General features: G+C 40.6%; 1 protein-coding gene across 1 annotated transcript in view; it reads right to left on the reverse strand.

Annotated features, from left to right (window-relative positions):
* Positions 1-20,427, reverse strand: part of LAMA4 (laminin subunit alpha 4) — a 100,752-nt gene that overhangs the window by 64,487 nt on the left and 15,838 nt on the right. Inside the window, exons 2-3 of the mRNA XM_061366845.1 lie at positions 12,896-12,997; positions 1,337-1,461 (exon numbers count right to left, since the gene is read on the reverse strand). Coding sequence (XP_061222829.1) covers positions 1,337-1,461; positions 12,896-12,997 — 227 coding nt within the window. The remainder of the gene's footprint in view (positions 1-1,336; positions 1,462-12,895; positions 12,998-20,427) is intronic.

Consider the following 20,427-nt stretch of genomic DNA (forward strand, 5'->3'; position numbering starts at 1 on the left):
CACTAAAGTGTGACCAACAGCTGGAAGGAAACCCCCACAACTTCTTTGCTAAGGAAAAAATCGCTGCTTCCAACTGTTGTATTTCTATTTCTATCATTTAGAGCCGCTACTGAAACTGGAGGAAGTGGTCAGCATCATATGTGAGTTCGCTCACTCTTAAGCCTGTCTACATTTGAGCAAAGCCAGGTTCTTCCCTCGTCTCTAGAGGATTTTATCTCTAATCTAAGCAAAGCTGCAGTTTTTCAACAATAGCTGCTCTCCACCCCACAGCCCTCCTCACATGTCTGCAGCTTGCTGAGGAAGCCAAGAGGTGATCTGCAAGAGATTGGCCAGAGTTAGTTTTCTCTGTGTCCACTTTGAGCCCATGCCATTGAGCAGTTGAGCAAAATGCAGCTCATCCCACCTTAAGGCTGTATGAGTAATCCCATAGCACCAGTAAACAAACACAGTGAGGAAATTCCCCTTTGCTGAGAAGCCTTGCTGAAAGCAGAATGGGAAATAACACAAGTGGAGTAAGTAGCTCACTAAAAAAATAGCTTCAACCCAGAGGCAACTATTTACTAGCATCTCCTCTGTGTACTGAAGTGGAATTTGCATAGATGCCTCTCTCCCAGGGGATGGACCTCAAGCAAGAGGAAGTTGATAATTCTTTTCAGGTGCACTACTGACACACCACTAAAGGTTTCTAGTAACTGGCCATGGTTTGTTGCTGTTTGCTCCTTCTGAAGGCACAAAATATGTAACAGCTGGAGCTCTTTGACTTGGTCTTCTTTTCCTGTCAGGCTTCAGAGTTTCTTACTCAAAGGTAGCTGGCCATCAGCTGAAGAGGCACTATGGCTTTCACAGGGTCCTCCAGCCCTTTCAGCTGATACTGTACTAACCAGATCCATCTGCTGATGATTTAGGAGAGTGCCAGGCTATGCTTTTTTTTACGGTTGGTTTTATCCTCCAGAGGTCATGGATTGATCTTTCTGTCTGTTTGAGCTATATACATCCCTGATGCCATCTTCTCTGGGAATTGGTCTTTAAGGGATTCTTAAGAGTAATCAGACAGCTGAATAATCTCTTGTACATAAAAGAGGGTGGACTTGAATTTGGTCAAATATTTTCTGCTCCCTCTTGGTAAGAACTGATATGAGCACTTAGGGATATTTTACACCTTCTAAATGAAATGCTGTTTCCTGTGGTTTTGTGAACAGCTGGTAGTCCTCATATTTTCCCCCAGTTGTCAGGGACTGAAGCCCTTGCCTCGTGCATCCAGGAAGGAATGCTGACCCCACCTCGGAAAGGGGCAAAGCCAGCCCAAATCAAAGAGAAGCAAAGACTCTTCACTTACTTGGCAAGTGCTGGCAGGGGACAGGGGCAGGGCTGGCAGAATGTGGGGACTCCTCTGACAACGTCACCAATAAAGCCATCTGGACATTGGTCGCAGTGCTGTCCTGTTGTGTTTCTCTGGCAGTCCTTCAGTAGAAACAGAGAAAGAGTGGTAGAAGTTAAACGGAGGTGCTGCCGAAGTCAGAATGAAATAATTTAGATGAAGACGTGGCCAAGCAGAATAGGGGCAGATGCCAGACCCCGACTGTTCAAGGCACTGACAGGCAGGCAGATCAGCTAGCACTGCTGCAAATAAAAATACTATAAATTATCACACTGGCTAGCTAGCAAATGTTAGCAAGGTGCGGTGCAGGACAAAACAGGTACACAATGCCTGCCAGGTGCTGAAGCAGAAGCTCTACTGCCTGTTGTCAGAGATGTCAGAGGTATTCAGGTGTAGCTAGCAGCCCTGTTTTGAATTGCATATGCTAGCAGAAAAGATTCCTTTCACTGAAAGCAAACCAAAGAATATCTGCTGGTGAATACTATCAGCAGATTTCAGTATAGGTACAAATTTCATCATAGATGCTTCTTGGACTTTGATGACTGGAAAAGAGCATTGGGGAAATCTGCCTGCAAGGGGTGATACACCAGTGTCTCTGATGCTTTTTTCCTGAGAATTTGTAGTGTTACAGCATGAAGGGATGTGTTATTACTACTCCTTGTTCTCAGCCTTAAAGAAGGTCCTCTTAATGGAGGGAAGAAGCAGGAGACTTTTATAAGCGGCCTTTCTATAAGATACAGGGCAACAGTGTGCAATGTCACTCTCTTTATAAGCAAGTTTCATCTGTACAATTTAATGTTTATAAGGAAATATGCTTCTTCATGCTGAGGCAAATCAGCCACCAGCTGATATTGTTGGAGTTCCATGGAAGTAAATCAAGGTGTGGTAATTCTTGCAGAGCATGTGTTCCAAAATATTTCATGATGCTAGGTACAAAACTGCACCTCTCAGATAATATTTTTGATTAATAAAGTCAGGATTTGTTGTAAGCAATTATAAATAGAATTTACAAGTCCTGCTACATCTTTTGGTTTACTAATAGACACACTTAGATGCCACAGATTATGTGGGCTTTTCCCATGGCACATGTGAAGGCAGTGAGTGACTGTTGCTGAGTGCGTGAACCATGCTCCTGCACACTGCAGGGCTCCTGCAAACTCCTGTCCCGCTTTTCACTTCAGCAAAATAACAAGAAGCTGTCATCAAAACCCCACAACCGTCCAAATTCTATCTATATGTCTTACCAAAAGAGGAGTAGGAAGGGTGCAGAAGTCCTTTCCTTTCTTGCAACTGTGCAATGAGTTTTGCAATGTTCCTAAATCAGAACTCAGCAGCTACACCACTTTGTACTGTTACAGTACACATGCAAACAGCTATGAGAGGCTTGAGGCAGCAAGGAGTCAGCTCCATGGCGGAAATATGGGGAGAACTACTCTGTCGGTGTATATTAGCTGTTGTTTTGGGTTAGTATGCTTGATTCATTCCTCTTCTGACCTACAAACAGTGGATCAGGGAAACTGCAGACTGATAGATATGATTTCCATCCCTGGTAGGATGAAAGAAGATCTCCGAGTACATGGCTAAGCATAATCTGATTCAGGAGCTTCTGCTTTCCCAACTTGCTGCATAATGGTGCAAATAAGCAAGTGTATGAAGTGGAACCAGGAGATATAACATACCTGGATTTTCAGAAAACCCAACTAAATTGTCAGGGGACTTGAAGAAATGTCCATATATGAACTGAAAGCTGATAAAGGCTAAGAAGCAAACAGCATGATGCAACAGTCACTCTTCAGACTGGTGAAGTGTCACTATCTGTGTCACCTAGGTGAGAAACTAGGAGAGAAGCTGTTTCTGAGACCAGTTTTGTTTGTTATTCACCAGTGTCTTACAAAGAGAGACCAGAAATGCTAAAGCTGCTCAGCTGGGAGAGAAAGGCTGGCAGCAGGGTGTGTTTGGGTGATGTAAAATTGCAAAATCAGTGAATAAGCTGAATGCAGAACAGTAGCTCACCCAATTCCTGCAATACAGGAGCTGAGGGACACTGACTTGAAAAGGTGCTTCCCTACACAGAAGGTAAGAAATTTCTGCAAGTTGCTGTCAGGAGCTGGCTGTGTTTGTGGTGACAAAAGGGGAAATTCATGGGCAACAGATTCATAAATGGGTATTAAAAAGACTCAGGAGGTATGTGCCCTCTAACATACCCTAATTAAGCGATTGTGTATGCTAGTGGAGTATGAAATGGAGACTTCAGGAATGGGCCAGGTTAGGTGCCCTCCCCAGACAGCATCTCCTGTTGCCACCACTGGAGACCCAATATGGGCTGCAGAGACTTTTGGCTGAGCCCTGCCTGGGAGCTCAGAGTTGATGCAGTTGGTGGGAAATGGGAGTGGTGCCGCGGTTTATTTTCCAGCAGTCATTTAACCCCATCACAGAGGTTTCTGTGCTGTCAGCAGCTGGCATTCCCTGGAACAACAGGGAACCTGGAAGTGGGATTTCAGGAGCACTCACAGCAGGAGGGGCCTCATCAGCATGGGGCAAGGGGCACCTTGGCTTCTCTGTGGCTGGAACTTCTTCAGCAGTACCAGGTTGGGTTTGGGTGAGCTCAGCTTACTAGTGTTTTACCTGAGCCACTCCTTGCAGATTTGAAACTCACTTTCAACTCCATACATGGTGTGTTCTTTGAAGAAGAGAATGAGGAGAGAGGCATGTGATCAACAAATGCGTTTATTGAGAACAGATAGTCAAGGCTCACTTACACAGGCATTGCTAAATCTGGATATTGTAACTGTGAATAAGTGGCAGAATCCTGTCCTGGCAACGCTGACATTTTGGTTGGTTTTTTTTTTTGTTTGTTTGTTTTTTTTTGTTTGTTTGTTTTTTTTTTTTTCCCTAAGTCTGTGTCCAGATATCATCAATCTGCATTGCAAAGTGTTATTTTATTAAAGGATATTCACCCTTGTGAAAACACATCTGATTCTTTTTAGCCAATCTTCCTTATTTGAAATCTATTAATTCCATTTCATTCCCCAGCTAGTACTCACAAGTTTAGTTCAGACCTTTTTTGATTGTAGAAGACTTTGCTTGTCTTGCTGTATGTTTTATAGCCATTGCACCGCAATTACTTATTTCTGCAAGGCTGTGATTTGGCAAGAGATCTCTACAGCAAATGGAATATGATGAGGAAAGGGAAAAAGGGAATTTCTTTTTCCATGGATCTTTAGATGAGACACTAGTAGCTGTAGAGCTTTATCTCTACACCTTTAGGTGGTTTTCCATAGTAATATTTACTGTAAAGAAGAGAGTACAGAAAACTAGAGAGTTATTTTAACTAAAATGCTCTAAAATGAGAGAATATGAAAAACTTGACTAGAATAGAGAGGAGGAGGAGGGGAGAAACTTGTTGAGAGCAGAGAAACTGAGGACAAATGAGGGCAGAGTAACAGGCAGCTGCTGCGGATATGTCCAGATATCACACTCCTCACTGGCCAGAGTGCACTAACTGTGAGGCTCACGGTGTGAGCCAGAAGGCCTAGAAATCTAATGTGGTTTTAAACATAGTTTGCATTTGCCGTTGTTCAATGAAAACGAGATGTTAATGTACCACAAGAGAGAGATGAGTGTGCAGGCACTGAGCGCTCAAAGAGCAGTTCTGAGTCTGAAGCACTGTCAGAGGCCTCAGGTGGGCTGCATTCAGTAGTATCCTTCATCACACTCTTTGTGCTCTCAGCAATTCAACTCATCTCTTGTGTCCTCAGCCCTCCAAACAACACATGGGTATTATCAGAGTAAATCTGTTATTGGTTTCCAAAGCTCAGATACTACTATGATGAACAGAGCAGGGCAGCAAAAGATGCTCCTTAAATCTGTAGTGTTTTACATCTTCTAAACTGAAGTGCTAAAATGCTCTTTACCCTAAAGACCCTGTTAGCTGAGTACTTGAGACACTTTTATAGTTTTTCTCTGGTTAGTGATTACGTAAAAGTGGATTTATCTTATTTAAGAAGTCGGAACTCCTGTGGTTATTTAGTATTATGTTTTTACAGTGATAAAAAGGTGTCCCTATATTTTACGTTTCATTAGCTTGCATTTCCAACAAGATTGCTGATATCAATAAGCCTGGGAGAAACCTTTGAAGGCAGGGAGGACACCCTTCCTGAAGCTCATGGGTGAATCTCAGCATTGGGTGGCACTGAATTGGTAGTACAATAAAAGTGTTTTGCTTCTAAATGGATCAGTTTTGACGGAGAAATAATGAGGAATTTAAAAATGAAATTTCATTTGTGGTGATTTTTTGTGAAACTGAATTTTAAATAAGCACCTTGCTGTGAGAATTTCAAGATCTATTCTTGGTCCTGGTATTCATACAGGTGTTAGAATGAAAGGCATCATTTATGGTTGATGTTATAAATCGGACTATTTATGGTATTGCTCACATCCTTCACTGCCTCAGTGGTTCATTCAAATGTATTCACAAAATTTTAGAAATATGTTTACTGACACTGATATCTACTTTCTCAAATAAGAAATGCTATCTATAGTTTTCGTTTTGGTTTCCTTTGAAAAACAAGGAATAATGAAGTAAAAATCTCTAGAAAATATGGAGTGACATCAAAACCAGAAGTTTAGTAGAAAATTGTTTTCTGTCTTTGTACAGAACAGAACAAGACGTGGTAAAGGTCACAGAAACAGGTATAACTATGCAGGTAGAAGTATCACAACTAGGCTTTGTGATGCTCTGCTTTTTGTAAACTGTTTCAAATTACAGTAAGTTAAAATTATAAGATCAATGCTTTCCATATGCCCATGTTAATATAACCTTTATTTTCATAAAGCAACAATCAATGGACATGTCAGCTTCAGAGGAAGTAATTGAATATAGTAGCAGCCTGGATTCTGTATGAATATGATGTATATAATCATTCATCCATTGGTACACCAGCAGCAGCTTGTCAAATGGCAGAGTGGCTGGAGTATATTTTCCTATGTTAGAAAATGCCTTACTGGTCTTACTATTTGTCTCTCACTGAGTACCATCAATCAGGATGAGCATTTCTGCCTGGACCTTACTGTAGCTATACCTTACACACATGAAAAGCACAGAAAAAGATGCTGTGGGGGGTTTACTTGAGAATGATTGTCAGCGCTGAGCTCATGAACTCCTCTGCTTGGAAAAATAAAGCTGGAATTTCTGTTCTGAGACCACATAGCACTTCATGTGATGCAGTTTTTCACAGTAAATACACTTGTGCAAAAATAATAATGAAAAGTTTGTTGATTCTCTTGAGGTAGTGGTACTAGAAGAAGTTTACCAGCACAAGACAAACATACTTTTCCATGAATGAATATAACTCAAAATCTGAGAGGTGGGAATCTGACCCACCTTAATTTAGAATCCTGAACTTTAAGAGAGCTCCTTCTGATGGTCTTCAAAAGCACCAGCTTCATTTCCCATGCCATTTAGGCAGTTCTAGGGAAACTGTTTCATCAGATGACTAACAGTACCCTCTAAAAGTAAAAAAAAAAAAACCAGGACCTTCCACACTGTGGTGCAGAGCACCTGTGTTAGACATCTACTGCTGGATGGTATGGAGACTCTCCAGGGCCAACCAAAAGTTAATACTCATTGCTACCTCTGGTGAAGTTAGTACAACAAAACAAAAACCCCAAACCCTAGGTTCTTAAATATTATCTGTGAAATCTGTAAGTGTCCTCAAACCCTGGTTAGGAATTCTGAATATGAATTTTCAGCTGAAAACAGTCATAGTTACATCATAGCAGGAACTGCTGGGTTTTGCTTTGGGTTTGTTTCTTTTCTTACTTGTTCTCCAGAGAGATAGTCTTATAACAACTGTTGCTGCAGAAAGATTACACAAGGATATATACATTACATAGGCAAAGAGATGCAAGTGGTTTACATTGTTGTGCAGTCTGTCTGTATTTATTGCTGGGCCAGTGGAGGCTGGCCTGAGGCATAATACCTCGATGTAGACTTAGATTTCCCCAAATTTGGGAAATGCTGGTTACAGAGCTATATAGCATGCCAGAGCTCATTGCTGTCCCAAAATAATAAACAGTAAAAAAAGTACTTCAGCATAATAGAATGAAAGCCAGGAGATGTTAATGTTTTATCTTTTTCCTCTCTGTGATTTATGATTTCAGGCCTGCTCTCTCCAGCCACTGTGGATGAGGTACAATGTTAATTTTCAGAATTTCTAATGGAAGAAGGAAATGAGGCACTAAAAAGAAACACTTATCACTGTGCAACTTTTACTAAAGTAGACAACTGTCAACCTTAAATAATGAGAATAGCAACAAAACTTGATTCCTGATCCAGTTTGGGTCAACATACCCTTCCCTCTGTGTCAAAGTTTTGGTTTGTAGAACTTGTCCTATATTAATGAGTGAAGTGGGAGCTGGTGTCTTGCCAAAGCAACCTGGCCCTCTACTTTCTCAATCCATCACTTGTCTTAGCTAACTGTGGGAAACACAGCTGAGCAGGCGTGAGAGCCACAGCAGCCCTTCCTTGCAGCCTTGGTCAGAATTCCTACGTGCCTCTTACACAGGCTGCATGGGGAATAGAAACAAAATTAGGGGTCAGTGTTGCAAGTTTTCAACAGCAAGCCAGTTAGGACAACAACTATTAAGTTTAAGCATAGCTAAGAGGGAGGGAAATGTCTGTATCAGAGAAAATGAGTCTATTAAAAGAAGTAATGCTTTTGACAACTGCTGCATGCTAAAAGGACAAGGGTTGACTTTCAGCACCAGATTATTGTAGTTCTGATTAGCCTTCTAACCTATAGGTAGATGTAGTCTGTTTTATAGAAAGGAACAGTGAGCCGTAGGCTGCAAGGCTCTTCATGAAGCCAGAAGTACCTAATAAACTGGCAAGTTTTGCTAGCTTCCCGCTGCTTTTTGCTCGTGCTTGATGGATGGTTGTAGATCTACTGGCAATTCTCCAGACCTGCCTTGGCAGTCATGTGGAACATATTATCCTCTTGGGCAGAACTGCCAAATCCATTCCAACCTTTCCACTCAGCTGTAAACCCAAATGTTTCAACACAAATCACTTGCATGACAATACTCTCTATTGTAAAAAAATCCATAAAAGGCTGGAAAGGATACCAGTGAATTTATCCTCTCCACTGTTACGATGCTTTGGTGTTTCTTCTTCCAAAAAGGTTTTATTTATTTATTTATTTACTCATTTATGAGTAGTCATTGGATGTCTTATATACATACTGATCAGATATACGGGACTGTCATGATAACAAAAGCACTTAGGGATTCTTAGGTATGCACCAACAAATTTACCCTTCACCTTCTGCTGTAGTGCTTTTTCAGGATTACTTATTTGAGTGTATGTTTTCATGCATTTATGAAGGTCTAACCTCATTAGAAAGGACACTGATAACTCAGCCCAACAAGAACTTTGGCTGGATAGTCAGCTTTTTTAAATCCTTTCAACCTTTCAATCCTGTTTACTGTGCTCATCTGGAATCACTGCCATAGCACATTGCAGCCACCTCAAGCAACTTACTTTTCTAATGTATGCAATAAATTTTTTTTTTAGTATGGAAAAGCCCTGCCCATTGTACCAGTTGCATATGATATCAGGGCTCATTGTTCTAGATAAGATTTCACCTTCATATGCCACTTGTTTCAGAGTTGGCCATATCAGCCACTCTGATATTCTACTCAGCCGACTAGTCATTTGAAGCCTACTCTCATGTCTGAATTTTCAAATATTGAACCCTCAGTGGAAGTGCTGTAAAGAACTAGCTCAGCTGTAGGTTGCTGGAGGGGTAGAGCCTAGTGTATGGTGAAGGAGGCAAAACATTCCCTTAATTTCTTCATGTCTTCATATGTTATTAGGGGCAAAATCAGACAGGTTTTATGCAGAAGAAATGCACATCACTCTGTCTGCAGATTGCCAGTTGCATGCTTTTACAGTTTCACCCAGTTAATGTCACATATGCCAAGCAAGTCTCCAAAATCAAGGCCCTGCAAATGACCTTTCGTTTCTTCTCTTACCTAGGATTGATAAAGTTACAATAAAAGTCCAAAGTCTGAAATTTGTACAAAGAAATGGTGTTTCTTCCTCTACTAGCCTTACATGCATCACAAGATAGTGTCTTTGAAAGTAAGCATTATTTGACATCTTTATTGTATTATTTCATAAATTGAGCTTACAGTGTGCTGGCTGCTCTTCTAGCAATTGGGTGATTTTCTGTACTATGAAAAATGGACCTAGTGGCTCTTCAGTTTTAATCACAAGGCCGCATGATTAATTTCTGCACCAGTTTTATGTGGACATCTATGCAAGAAAGGCTCTGTCTGCAATAATTTCTTCTGTCTGGTTACCCAATGAGATTGTTGATGCATTAATTGTGTCATTCAATAGCTTTTAAAGACTTGTGGATCTGATTTACAGTCTGTGAATAAGCTGAAAGAAGTTTTGAAACAGAACCCGAAGATAGATACTTATGTCAGCAGAAATTAAAGATGTGAGTACTTTACCCTAAGGCATCGTTAATAGGGGTTTAATTTTATTTGACTTGAAATTCAGGGCAGAGGCCAATGAAAGTTTCATTAATTTGTATGCTGTGGGAACTACATTTGCCAAATTGATTTGGGAGATTTGCATAATATGATGGTCTTAGAGCACTGTATGGAGTCGGACCCTTATTGTCATCTCTTCTGAAGTAGAGTACTTTCTCATTTTCATACTGCCTTGTTCATTTATTCAGTTCTTATGGCTTAGTTATTACTTAAGCTATAAAGAATAATTATCTACCAACTGAACACAATGTTGTTACTACTTTCAAGACAACAGTTTTCCTTCATTGTTAGAAGATTTGGCTTAAAAAAAAAATTCTTTTCCCCATGTTTAAATTATTGCATAGTGTAAATAAACATGCAAACATAGAAACTTTTAACCTGGGGAACATCAGTTCTTCTAAAGGTCTTTTGCTAAACACATTCTATAACATCTGTGAGTCATGATTCACATAATGTGGTGTCAGTGGAGAGTCCATAAGTGATAAAACACTGTTGCATCTCAGAAGCAGGGAGACAGCAGCTCTATACTGATTGAAACAGAGGATGACAACAGTAATATGGGGTTAATACAGGGTTTTTTTTCTAACAACCTACTAAAAACTAACTGAACGCAGAAAGTCTTCTGTCTTACTATCAGGTGTGGTGGTTACCTGCAGGAATTATTGGAGTAGTTTGCCTAAAAATGTGGGGACAGAGAAAATAATGAGCTCTCTGATATCCTGTGGTCCCATCCCATCGCAGAAACTCCCAGCCATGTAGGTACCTACTCCTTCCTGTCCCAGCATTAGCCACAGTAGGCTTTGCCCAGTTCCATTCCTGTGCTTCTTAAGGAAGGCTGCTTTGTCCACTGATTCTAATGCAAATCATGTTATCAAACATCAAGTCTCCTTTTCTGCACTTATTTTCATTCATTCATCTAACATGCTGCTTCCTGCTCTAATTCAGGTTACATCTCTCTTTCCCTAAGCTTTTCTCCTCCAAGGCTTTCTCAGTCGTATTTTGCAGTTTACCAATTTCCAGCCTTCCCTGAAAAATTCCAAATGCTCAGAAATGTCCTGTTACTGCAATAGCCATAGGTGTCTCTGGTTTTGTTGTATGCTATGAAACCTTCAAAATCCCGTTTCACTCTGCTCTTTCTTTGCACCAGGCTCTTTCCCTTTTTATTTCACTTATTTCACTTGGATTTTTGACTCTTTGTTCAGAAGTAAATGGCCTGAGGTTAATAGCTTAGTAAGTCATTCAGATAAGCCATCAAATGGCTTATTTGAACTCAAGTAATAAACTAGGGTTTAGCTCTTAGTTTTGTTCTTTACTACCTGGCTAGTTCTGAGGGTTTATTATTCTGCAGAAACATCAGCCAGTCACGTATACTTTTGGATTATTTCCTGCTGATACAGCAACTTTGATTGTATTTTTTTGTTTGTTTGTTTTGGGTTTTTTTTTTGGTCTTTTTTTTTTTTTCTCCTTACTATTTAGTTTATTTTTGTAGAAGATAGGAAACAAATCTTCTGTTGTGTTCGTAAACTGAGGATATAGTCACTTCCTACCTCATATATTTTACTTCAGAATATCTCTGGTCACCAGAGTCCTCAGAAGCAGACATTTGTCAAGCTCTCTCTCTTGTTCCTAAGTCTTCCCTTGGAAGTTTCCTCTTGACATGGACACTAAGGGGTCAACCATCCCATGAGCAAAAGCCTTGTGTATGTGAAAGAGAATAGCTGGGAATGGCTGGTAGTGTAGAACCACATTTAGAAATCTAATATAAAAATACTAAGCCAATATGTGTTCTGCAGAAACCAGCCAATCTTAAGCACACTACACTGGCGAAGCCATAATAATAACTGGCTGAACAGCTGCACTGTCTTCCTCTCACAGAAATAAAAATGGTAGGAAAAACACCATGGAGCATGACTCTATGTATTTGTATTACTGAAAACTTGATAGAGGCTGCAACGATGCAAAGTATGTGAATATTATCAGGCCATTTTACAAAGAGGCAAACTGAGGGCAAAGTTTTATGACTTGTCAAAAGTAACACATGGCAGAGCAAGGAGCTCTGAGCTCTACTCCTGCTTTACAAGCCTGTCAAGAACACACAAGTACCTAGCTTTTGCTATGTGGATTAGAAACATTACGCTATCAGCTTCCATCCTTTTTTTAGTGTATTATTGCTCTGATTACTAACTAGTAATTGTGATTAACTTTGCTGTACTGGTGTTTGCTCTGGAGCTACAAGTGATCAACTACTAATACTAACTCATAAGCTTTCTGTATGAGCTGATACTGAGTCTGAGCATATGGAAAATCGTAATACTACCTTGGAGTTCAATATGCTCTTCCCTTGGTGTATTATTTCAACCTTCTCATGTGGTTTCTTCACAGCAGAAGGCTGCCATGCAGCAGAATTACTATGGATAATGTATTTGTATACAGTCAGTCACCATTGTAAACTGTTTATATGATATACAGCACTGTATTCATAAAGGGGAGAATGAAATGTGTTTTAATTTATATATTATTTCTTCAGAGGTATACAAAACTCCATATTTCTGATGGACTAAAAGTTTTCCCCAGCATACTGACCCTCACAAATATTACATGCAGGAAACGTTTTGAATCTACAGAGATAATTTAAGTAAGTGAGAATAAATTTGGCCAGGATAATCTTATTAATGTATTGATCTTGGCCATGCTTATGATTGCACTTCAGCAAAAAGCCCCTGTGGTACAGACAGTGCTTTTGCTGTGTATTGAAACTGAGCACTGGTGTTAATAGAAGAGTCAGACCCTGGTTTCTTGGGTTTGCCTGGGAAGTATTTCCTTCATGTAAAGCCTCACGCAAGAGTGAAAGAAGGTGAAAGGGTTCATGTTATCATAAAAAAAAAACAAAAACGAAAAAGAATTAAGATCTTGTTATTCAGTGAGGGACCAGCAGAGAAGACAAGAACTCCTTACCACACAGATTCCAGATCCATCAAGGCATCTGTTTGCATTACCATTACAGTCGCAAGGAGAGCATTTTCCTGAGCTGGTACGGTAAAATCCTTCTTGGCATTCCTGCAATGAGAAAATAAAAGTAAAGTATTTCCTATGCATACATACTGGGGAGTTAGGTTTGGCTGAGAGGCAGGGGAACGCAAGAATTACAACAGTCAGGTCTCCCCAGAGCACAGTGCACAACCTCATCATAGCAGACCACACACACATGCTGCTGAACTTGAATTTGTTCTTTCATTCCCTGCCCTTGTGCTTGTTTTTTTGCCTACAGTATTTAAGCTGTCAGCATTCCTACCTGTGTCCTACCCATGGCCTGCAGTGGGTGCCTGTCTGCAGGTGAGGACCTGGTTTTAATTCTTAATGCATTTTGTACTAGAGGATGAGTTAACTAGAAGTGATGATCCTTATTCAGTAAAGAAAGTGCATTCATAGGAAAAGAATAGATTTTCTAAAAGAAAAAGGAAAGCTTCATAAAATTTACTTTGCATCAAAGCTTTGATGAGCTTTGGGTGAAGAGCTTAGAGGAAGCAGAAACATATATGCGATCTCGCCCACTTATTTATTATGTCACATGAGAAATGATTGAACTGTTGTGTCTCCCAGGGACTGATTATTTCCTGGAATGACAACAGGCACATCTCACCAGCCTCACAACCAGCCAGCCAGCTAGCCAGCCAGCCATGCTTTGATAGCCTCTCACAGCAGCCAGCTAGCTTCCATTCAGAAGGGCATTTTCTTGTTATTTCTTAAATGTGTGGCTGTGCCTGGTGTATATAGTTTAATACTTTTGATGATTTAAGAGCTTACCAAAATTAATCAAAAGATTGTAAGTATTTATGTCACCTTTTTAATACTATCAGGGCAATAATATAAGGAATCAGAAACACAAAGCTATTAAGATGCCCCTCTAAGACTGGAAAATAAAAAGAAAATTAAAGAGGATGGTTTTTGTTTGATATGTTTGTGTAAATTCTTGTCCTCCACTGAGGAACTTCTACCTTACTATGCAAAGCTGGCAAGACACTCACAGGTTGACCTCAGGAGCAACCTGTCACGTAGTCATCACATGCTCACCCTATGCAGTCTCCCTGTATCACATGTGTTATGTCAGATACATGCAGATTCATGGATTTTTGGATCCTAGATCTCTTACCATGCTTAACTCTTGAAATGTTTCAGAGCTGCTGAGAAGGCTCTAGCATGTCATATCTTCAGAAACTGTGTACCACACCCTGTTTCTGCTAGCATTTACAAATGCTGTCCCTGAGGTGGCTGTCAGACCCTGAGATACACCAGGCTGCCTCTACAGCACTGTATGTATTCTGTGGCTCTTGAAGACACTTATCTTTGCAAAAAGTGGGAAAAGTGGAACTCGGGCGAATCAGAACGGTATGATCCTTCTTGCTTTTTTATGAGCTATGAGTTTTCTTGTTATATTGTACTGATCTAACTAGGGTTAGATTTCCTTTGTATCTACCTGTTCCTCATTTTCCTGGGTTGCCCTGGAATAAAGGGTTATTTATTTTCTTCACTGAGCTAACCATTGCTTCCTGTACCTACTGTAAGCTATGACATGAACAGCAGTTCTACAATATCAGATGCAGCACTGTGCAGTGATACCTCCACTAGCTGCTAAAACTAGTCTGAGTAGTACTGCTAAATAGCCCTCCTGGTGGCTGTGACTATTTAACCCTGGCTCAGTGCTATGTCCATACTGCTTCTGCGACCTGAACTCGCACATCTGCGCAGTTCTGCAGTTATAGCTGTGGAGTCCTGGGTAGCAAAAACCAGCAATCCTGAGATTCATCTGCATGTTAACTTCCATTCTCAAGGGTGGCTAGATACTTCTATCCAGCCAGATAAGCTGCTTGTTTAGAAAACAGTGTATCTTAAGAGATGAGTAATGACAAGCTTTAAAAATTAGGTTTACAAATGAATCATAAATCAAATCTTATCTTAGAGATCTCTGAGAAGCTGAGATGAGCATAAATGGAAATCTCAGTTGTCTTTACCATTCTTATACACAATATTTTATCTGGTTTGCTTTGGAAACATTTTCTTAGATAATAGCTCCTAGGAGGAAAAGCCTTCATACCATAGCCACTTCGAGACAGCAGAAATACTATTTGTACTGCTTATTTCTTTCAGTTATTTAGTCTTAACACCAAGCTGTAGGGCTGGTATCCACCAGACTAAGGATTTCAGCTGAATGATTATGCCACATGCAGTGGAAGGGAGACAATTTCTAAATTGAAAACAGATTCTTATTCCAGTGTCTGTCTTGGCAATATTTCTCCCCACCCATGCAGATGTAAGGCATGTTATATTCTCTGATGCCCCTCAATTGGTGGGTGGTCGTAGCTGCTCCATTAGTGTCTGCCCAAAAGCTTCCTTGGTTTTTCAGGTCTAAGCAGAATTACTTTTTACATAATGGCTGTGAATATGAACAATGAAAATGAGTGTGTGTAGAGTTGTCTGTGTAAGTCCTTCAGCAAGTCATAAAGATCATCACCTTCATACTTCAACTAAGGGTATGTCTGCATTGTAGCCATGAGTGATCTTTCATCTAGTCCACTCACCCAACAGTAACAGGTTAGGTGCAGGTCAGTGCAACTTCACTGGTACCAGCTGTATGGGCAGGGTTGTACTGTATTTGCTGAAGTTTGCTGGGAACCAGTTTAACCCCTATCTAAGCAGACATACTTCTCAGTTCCTCAAAACATCTACCTCAGTTTTGGGTGCTTCTGCTATTCTTGCTGTCAGAGCCCCTCTTGAAAGTGAGATACAGGGTCCTAAGAAACCTAGGTATTTTTTAGCAACATTTTTCTCCACTCATTATTCAATTCATCACAAAAAATCAGAAGGCGCTGATGCTCACTATTTTGATACAGTATTTTAAACCACGAGTTACATCAGTTTAAACCAGAAATGAGGTATTGACAATCAATGCTATGATGGAAGTGGTGATGAGGGGAAAATGTGATCCAGATTGCTTGTTTCAATTTCAGAAGTTTTCTTAGGCATTCTCAATTATTCTGATATATTTTTGTTGCTCCTTGCCCTACTAGTGATAATGGAGTGCTCGGTTAGTTGTTCCAGGGCATGAGCCAACATTGTATTTATAAAAAGAAGTGTGAGAGTGTTGAGCTAATTGAGGGATTCAAATGGCTGAATGTTCTGGGAGCACAAAATAATTGCACACAAAGCACAAACAGGTCTGGAACAAAATGGAAATACCCTCCCTGAGAAATCGTTATGTAGGCAATTGAGTGAGGAACATTTCCGTCCACTGTCTGATTCTGAATGGTGAAGATAATTAGTAGGCCAAAATGTTAGGTCTGCATTAGCAATTATGTCTTCACAATTATTAGATTTTTTTTTGCACAAGGGACAGTGTTCGTTCCAGTTCAAGCTGAAAAGTCCAATCTAATATGAATCTTGCTGAGCTCTTGGAAATCTTTTATGTCCATGGTACATGTATTCCCCCCCTCCCTTACATCTGGATTTAATTATTGCATTTCTTAAAAACAAGAACCAGCTGCAGTGCTGAAAGCACTGTGGAGCCCATGGTCAAATTCTGTTTCTTCAGACCCTTCTGCTGGTATGGGTGCAAGATGGGACTGAAAATGGAGGACAATCCACATTGAGTATGAGTTACTCCCATATTACATTCAAGCAGTTCCACCAGTTTCATTGCAGCTGCTCCTGATCTGCATCTGCATAACTGAGGGCAGAATCGGGTCCCCATTCCTCCCCTGCCACCAGCTAACAATAGTGGTGCAGCCATCCCAGGGTAGGTATGTTTGCTTTTCCCAAAAGAAGAGTGCTATGCTAGTAACATGTACCGAGCATTGTCTGTGATTGTATCTGCCTCAGCCAAATGAAGAAGGGCAAAACATGGTTTCAGGTCCTGTCTTCCAATCATCCATACTGACTGATGGTTCATTTTCTGCCTTGATTTTGCTCTTTGACAGATTGCGATTTTCCTGACAATGTCCAGGCATGGCTCAGAGCATAGCATCTGTTAGGATGTATTCCCACAAAGCAGTCTGTATGCGACTGCTATTTGCTGGGCAAACAAGGAGAGAACTTCAGCATGTGGACCTGGGCTGTGTTATGCTACTTGACTAGAAGGTCCCCACTCTACTTTATTCAGTAATTCAGATGTAGCCATGGACTCTCTGATCTAATGGTAAGAAAATATGGCGTGTTTCTTTAGTGAGTACTGGAAATGGTGACTTTCCTGTGAATATATGAACCCACAAAGGGTCTCTTTCTTCCATAATAAAAGGCTCCCTTGGATCCACACCAGTGTTTATTATTCCCAGAGTTTTCTCTTGAGTGCTGGGGTACATGAAGGGATGTGGATTCAGGGTTAACTGGTCTACATTAAGACATTTCAGCCTTTGTTACATTCATTATACTCACGCCTACCAGTCTTGGGCCAGGAATCTCATTACATTTGATCTAAAACAAACACAGAAGAAAAAGATGGTGCTTGCCTCCAGGACCATTGCAAAAGGGGAGACAGCTGGTGCATTTGGGGAACTGAATCTGAGGAACAGCACTCAAAGTAGCAGCCACAGCACATAAGCTGCCAAGTCACTGACAAGTTTAGTGTCAGCTGAGACTTAGTTATAGCTGGCCAGCAGTGTTATGCTCTTTGCTGCTAGAGATAGAGCCAAAAGGTGTACTTCCTTCCAGGTCTGAGAAGGATCCTTACTGGGCTAGCATGGATGTTCAGACATGAGAGCAAAGATCAAACGTCATTATATCACTTAGCAGATTCTCACTTCAAAGACCTGTTCAGGGTAGTAAAAGTGATTGCTGCCCAGGCAGAGATTAATCCTATAAACTCATGGACTTGTGGTGAAATGAAAATTATCTAAATTAACCTAATAGCGCAAACCTACCTGCAAAAAATACAAACAAGTTCTATCCCATAGCATAAACATCAGTATTTTAGAAGCGTGATTTTTGATGCGAAGAGGCAAAAAAACTTTTGTAGTTTCTGACAGCCCTCCCCTCCAACTTCTTCATATACAAAAAGGTTAGATTGATAACTGTAGAGTAATCTATGGCATGCTACTCAAGTCATAGTAACTGTTCCTGATAATGCTCTTTTAGCCTTCACTGGAAGAGAATTAAATTGTTTCTCATTGCCTGTCATCTGGTGATGGTGGAGAACATACACAGATAATTACCTCTGGCTAAGCTGACATACTGCAGCTTATTCACCTGCATTATCTTAATGGGGTAGTGAGTTCATTGGACATGTCATTTCATTTTGAAAGTATTTTTGTGCATTCAAGTTTCCAGTTTTCTGCAGTTTGTTCTATTCTATAAAGGTCCTAAAAGTATTGTCAGAAGACATATGCTTAAGGGAGTCTTAGTGTGAGAACTGTGAAGTCTGGTGTGACAGGCTACCTCTCAATCGAAACATCTATGGAGAACCGTAACATGTATTGTGAATTACTTGCATAATTATATTTATCACTTGGCATAAGTTGATCAACATTTTCAGGACCCTGAGAGGTCCCCACTGTCTCAGGACCTTCAGAGGTCCCCACTGTCTCTTATGGAGTGTAAGAATTAAATAAAAAAAACGCTACTTGAACATTATCAAGCTTCTCCTTAGAGTCCAGGGAACAGAAATTAGAAAAAAACATTGCTTCTTTGATATAACAGGCATGATATCAACCATAGATACCTGCAAAAGTAGGACACATGAATAAATAAAGGCCAAGTTTTTAATGCATTGATAAAAAAACCAAAAAAACAGACAAATGAGTGGAGCAATGCCTTTTCTGACAGCTTTGCAATAAGGTGTAATGAGTTTCTGGAAGGAGTGGTTTAGCCAAACACAATTTTAGGGCTCATCAGGATACTAATTCCCTGAAATTCTCCATCCTTTGCTCTACGGTGTTGTGTGAATACTCTGAACACCCTCCACTCACTTTAAAATGCTTGTGTCTAAAAGAGAGACTAGTCTTCTCAAAGTGCATGGCATTGCCATGGAAACAACAGCCCTCTGCTTCTTGAGAACAGTTCCAAACCCAACCTAAACATGTTTGCTTTTGTTTATTTTTCTTTTAATGAGCAGTATCTGGAATTGGCAGCCACAGTTCTAAGCCCTTTTTAGAGACTGTTTACTTAGGCCAACTTGAGATAAATAGCCTACTGCCCTTCCTAAAAATAAAGACATTTTCCTGCTTGACTATCTACCAGTACTTTCATTTATGTAATTATTTATTGGAAACCAGAACATTAAAGAAAAAAGTCTGACAGATCAGTCCTCTACTGTACATTTGTTGCTATTTCAGTTTCTCTGGTTTCCTTAGAATAGGTAAGGCTCTTTTCTGAAGAGACGCCTGGTCTCCATCAGCTACAGTGCTGTCATCACTTTCAGAAGTACTCAATCCCCAGGCAAGTGCTCACAGAAACCATGATGAATTCTCATCATCCAGCAGGTCTCATCATCTGGCATGTGTGTGTGTCAGCCATGAAGACATTCCCAGGCTGAACCCCATAGGACCTCCATGCCCAGGTGCAGTTCTGTGCTAACACAGCTGTAGCCATGCTAGTGTGGGGGCATCCTGGCCCGCAGCCTCCACAGCTGGGCGGCGGGACTGCGTGTGTAAGAAGCCCAAACCACAACAGGCTGGGAGTCATCAGTATGGAGACATCCACATGGGGAGAAGCCAGCTAGACAGCCTTTGTATGGTTTCATTCCTTCTATACTAAAATGCACCTAAAGTAGGTCAGCTGTGCCTGTTGTTTTCTACTGACTGCAAAGGGGGACTTGGAGTGCTAGCTTGTGTGTAGGTGCCTATACTGCATGCAAAGTCCGGGACATGAAACCTATTGTACATGTCAGATGCGCTGTGTAGAAGTGTCCAGGTTATGACTGCTATGCTGCAGATCTGGCCAAACTGCTGGACACCCTGTACTTCCAGAGAAGTTCAAAGGCTCCTGACAGCCTGCTCTACCTGTCAGTGCCTTCATGTAGACAAAGTGGATGCACCTAACAGAAACTTGATGTCTGACAGGCCCAAGTAGTTCTCTTTCTACATTTGAGTTAGGCTGATTCTGGCCTAACTCATCATGATCACGGGATGTTTCCCGTTGTCTGGATAATGAGTCCTCTGATATTTACAAGTATTTCTCCAAGGGAGGTCTATTATATCACTCTGCAATGGTGCCACCTTCCCCTCTGAATACTTGTGTATTCCAAACAGAATCTTTTTGGTCCATCTCTGAGATATGTTGTTTTGGAATTTTTATTGTTTTATTGCTGTTAGTAGCTCAGTCCTGCTTTAACTTGATGGCTTTGGACAGCATAGAAAATATTTGGAAAGAAGTTGCTAAGAAATTATTATTAAAACATTATGGTCATTCAAAATACTTGGTGTTCACTGCAGCAAGCCTAACACATGTCTGAAATATAGGATCATCCCATTTAACAGAGAGAAAAATTGATCCCTGCCATC

This window comes from Neopsephotus bourkii, unplaced genomic scaffold, assembly GCF_033783945.1.
Source record: "Neopsephotus bourkii isolate Nb327-2 ecotype Australia unplaced genomic scaffold, CSIRO-AGI_Nbou_v1 NB_1358, whole genome shotgun sequence".
NCBI classification, from domain to species: domain Eukaryota; kingdom Metazoa; phylum Chordata; class Aves; order Psittaciformes; family Psittacidae; genus Neopsephotus; species Neopsephotus bourkii.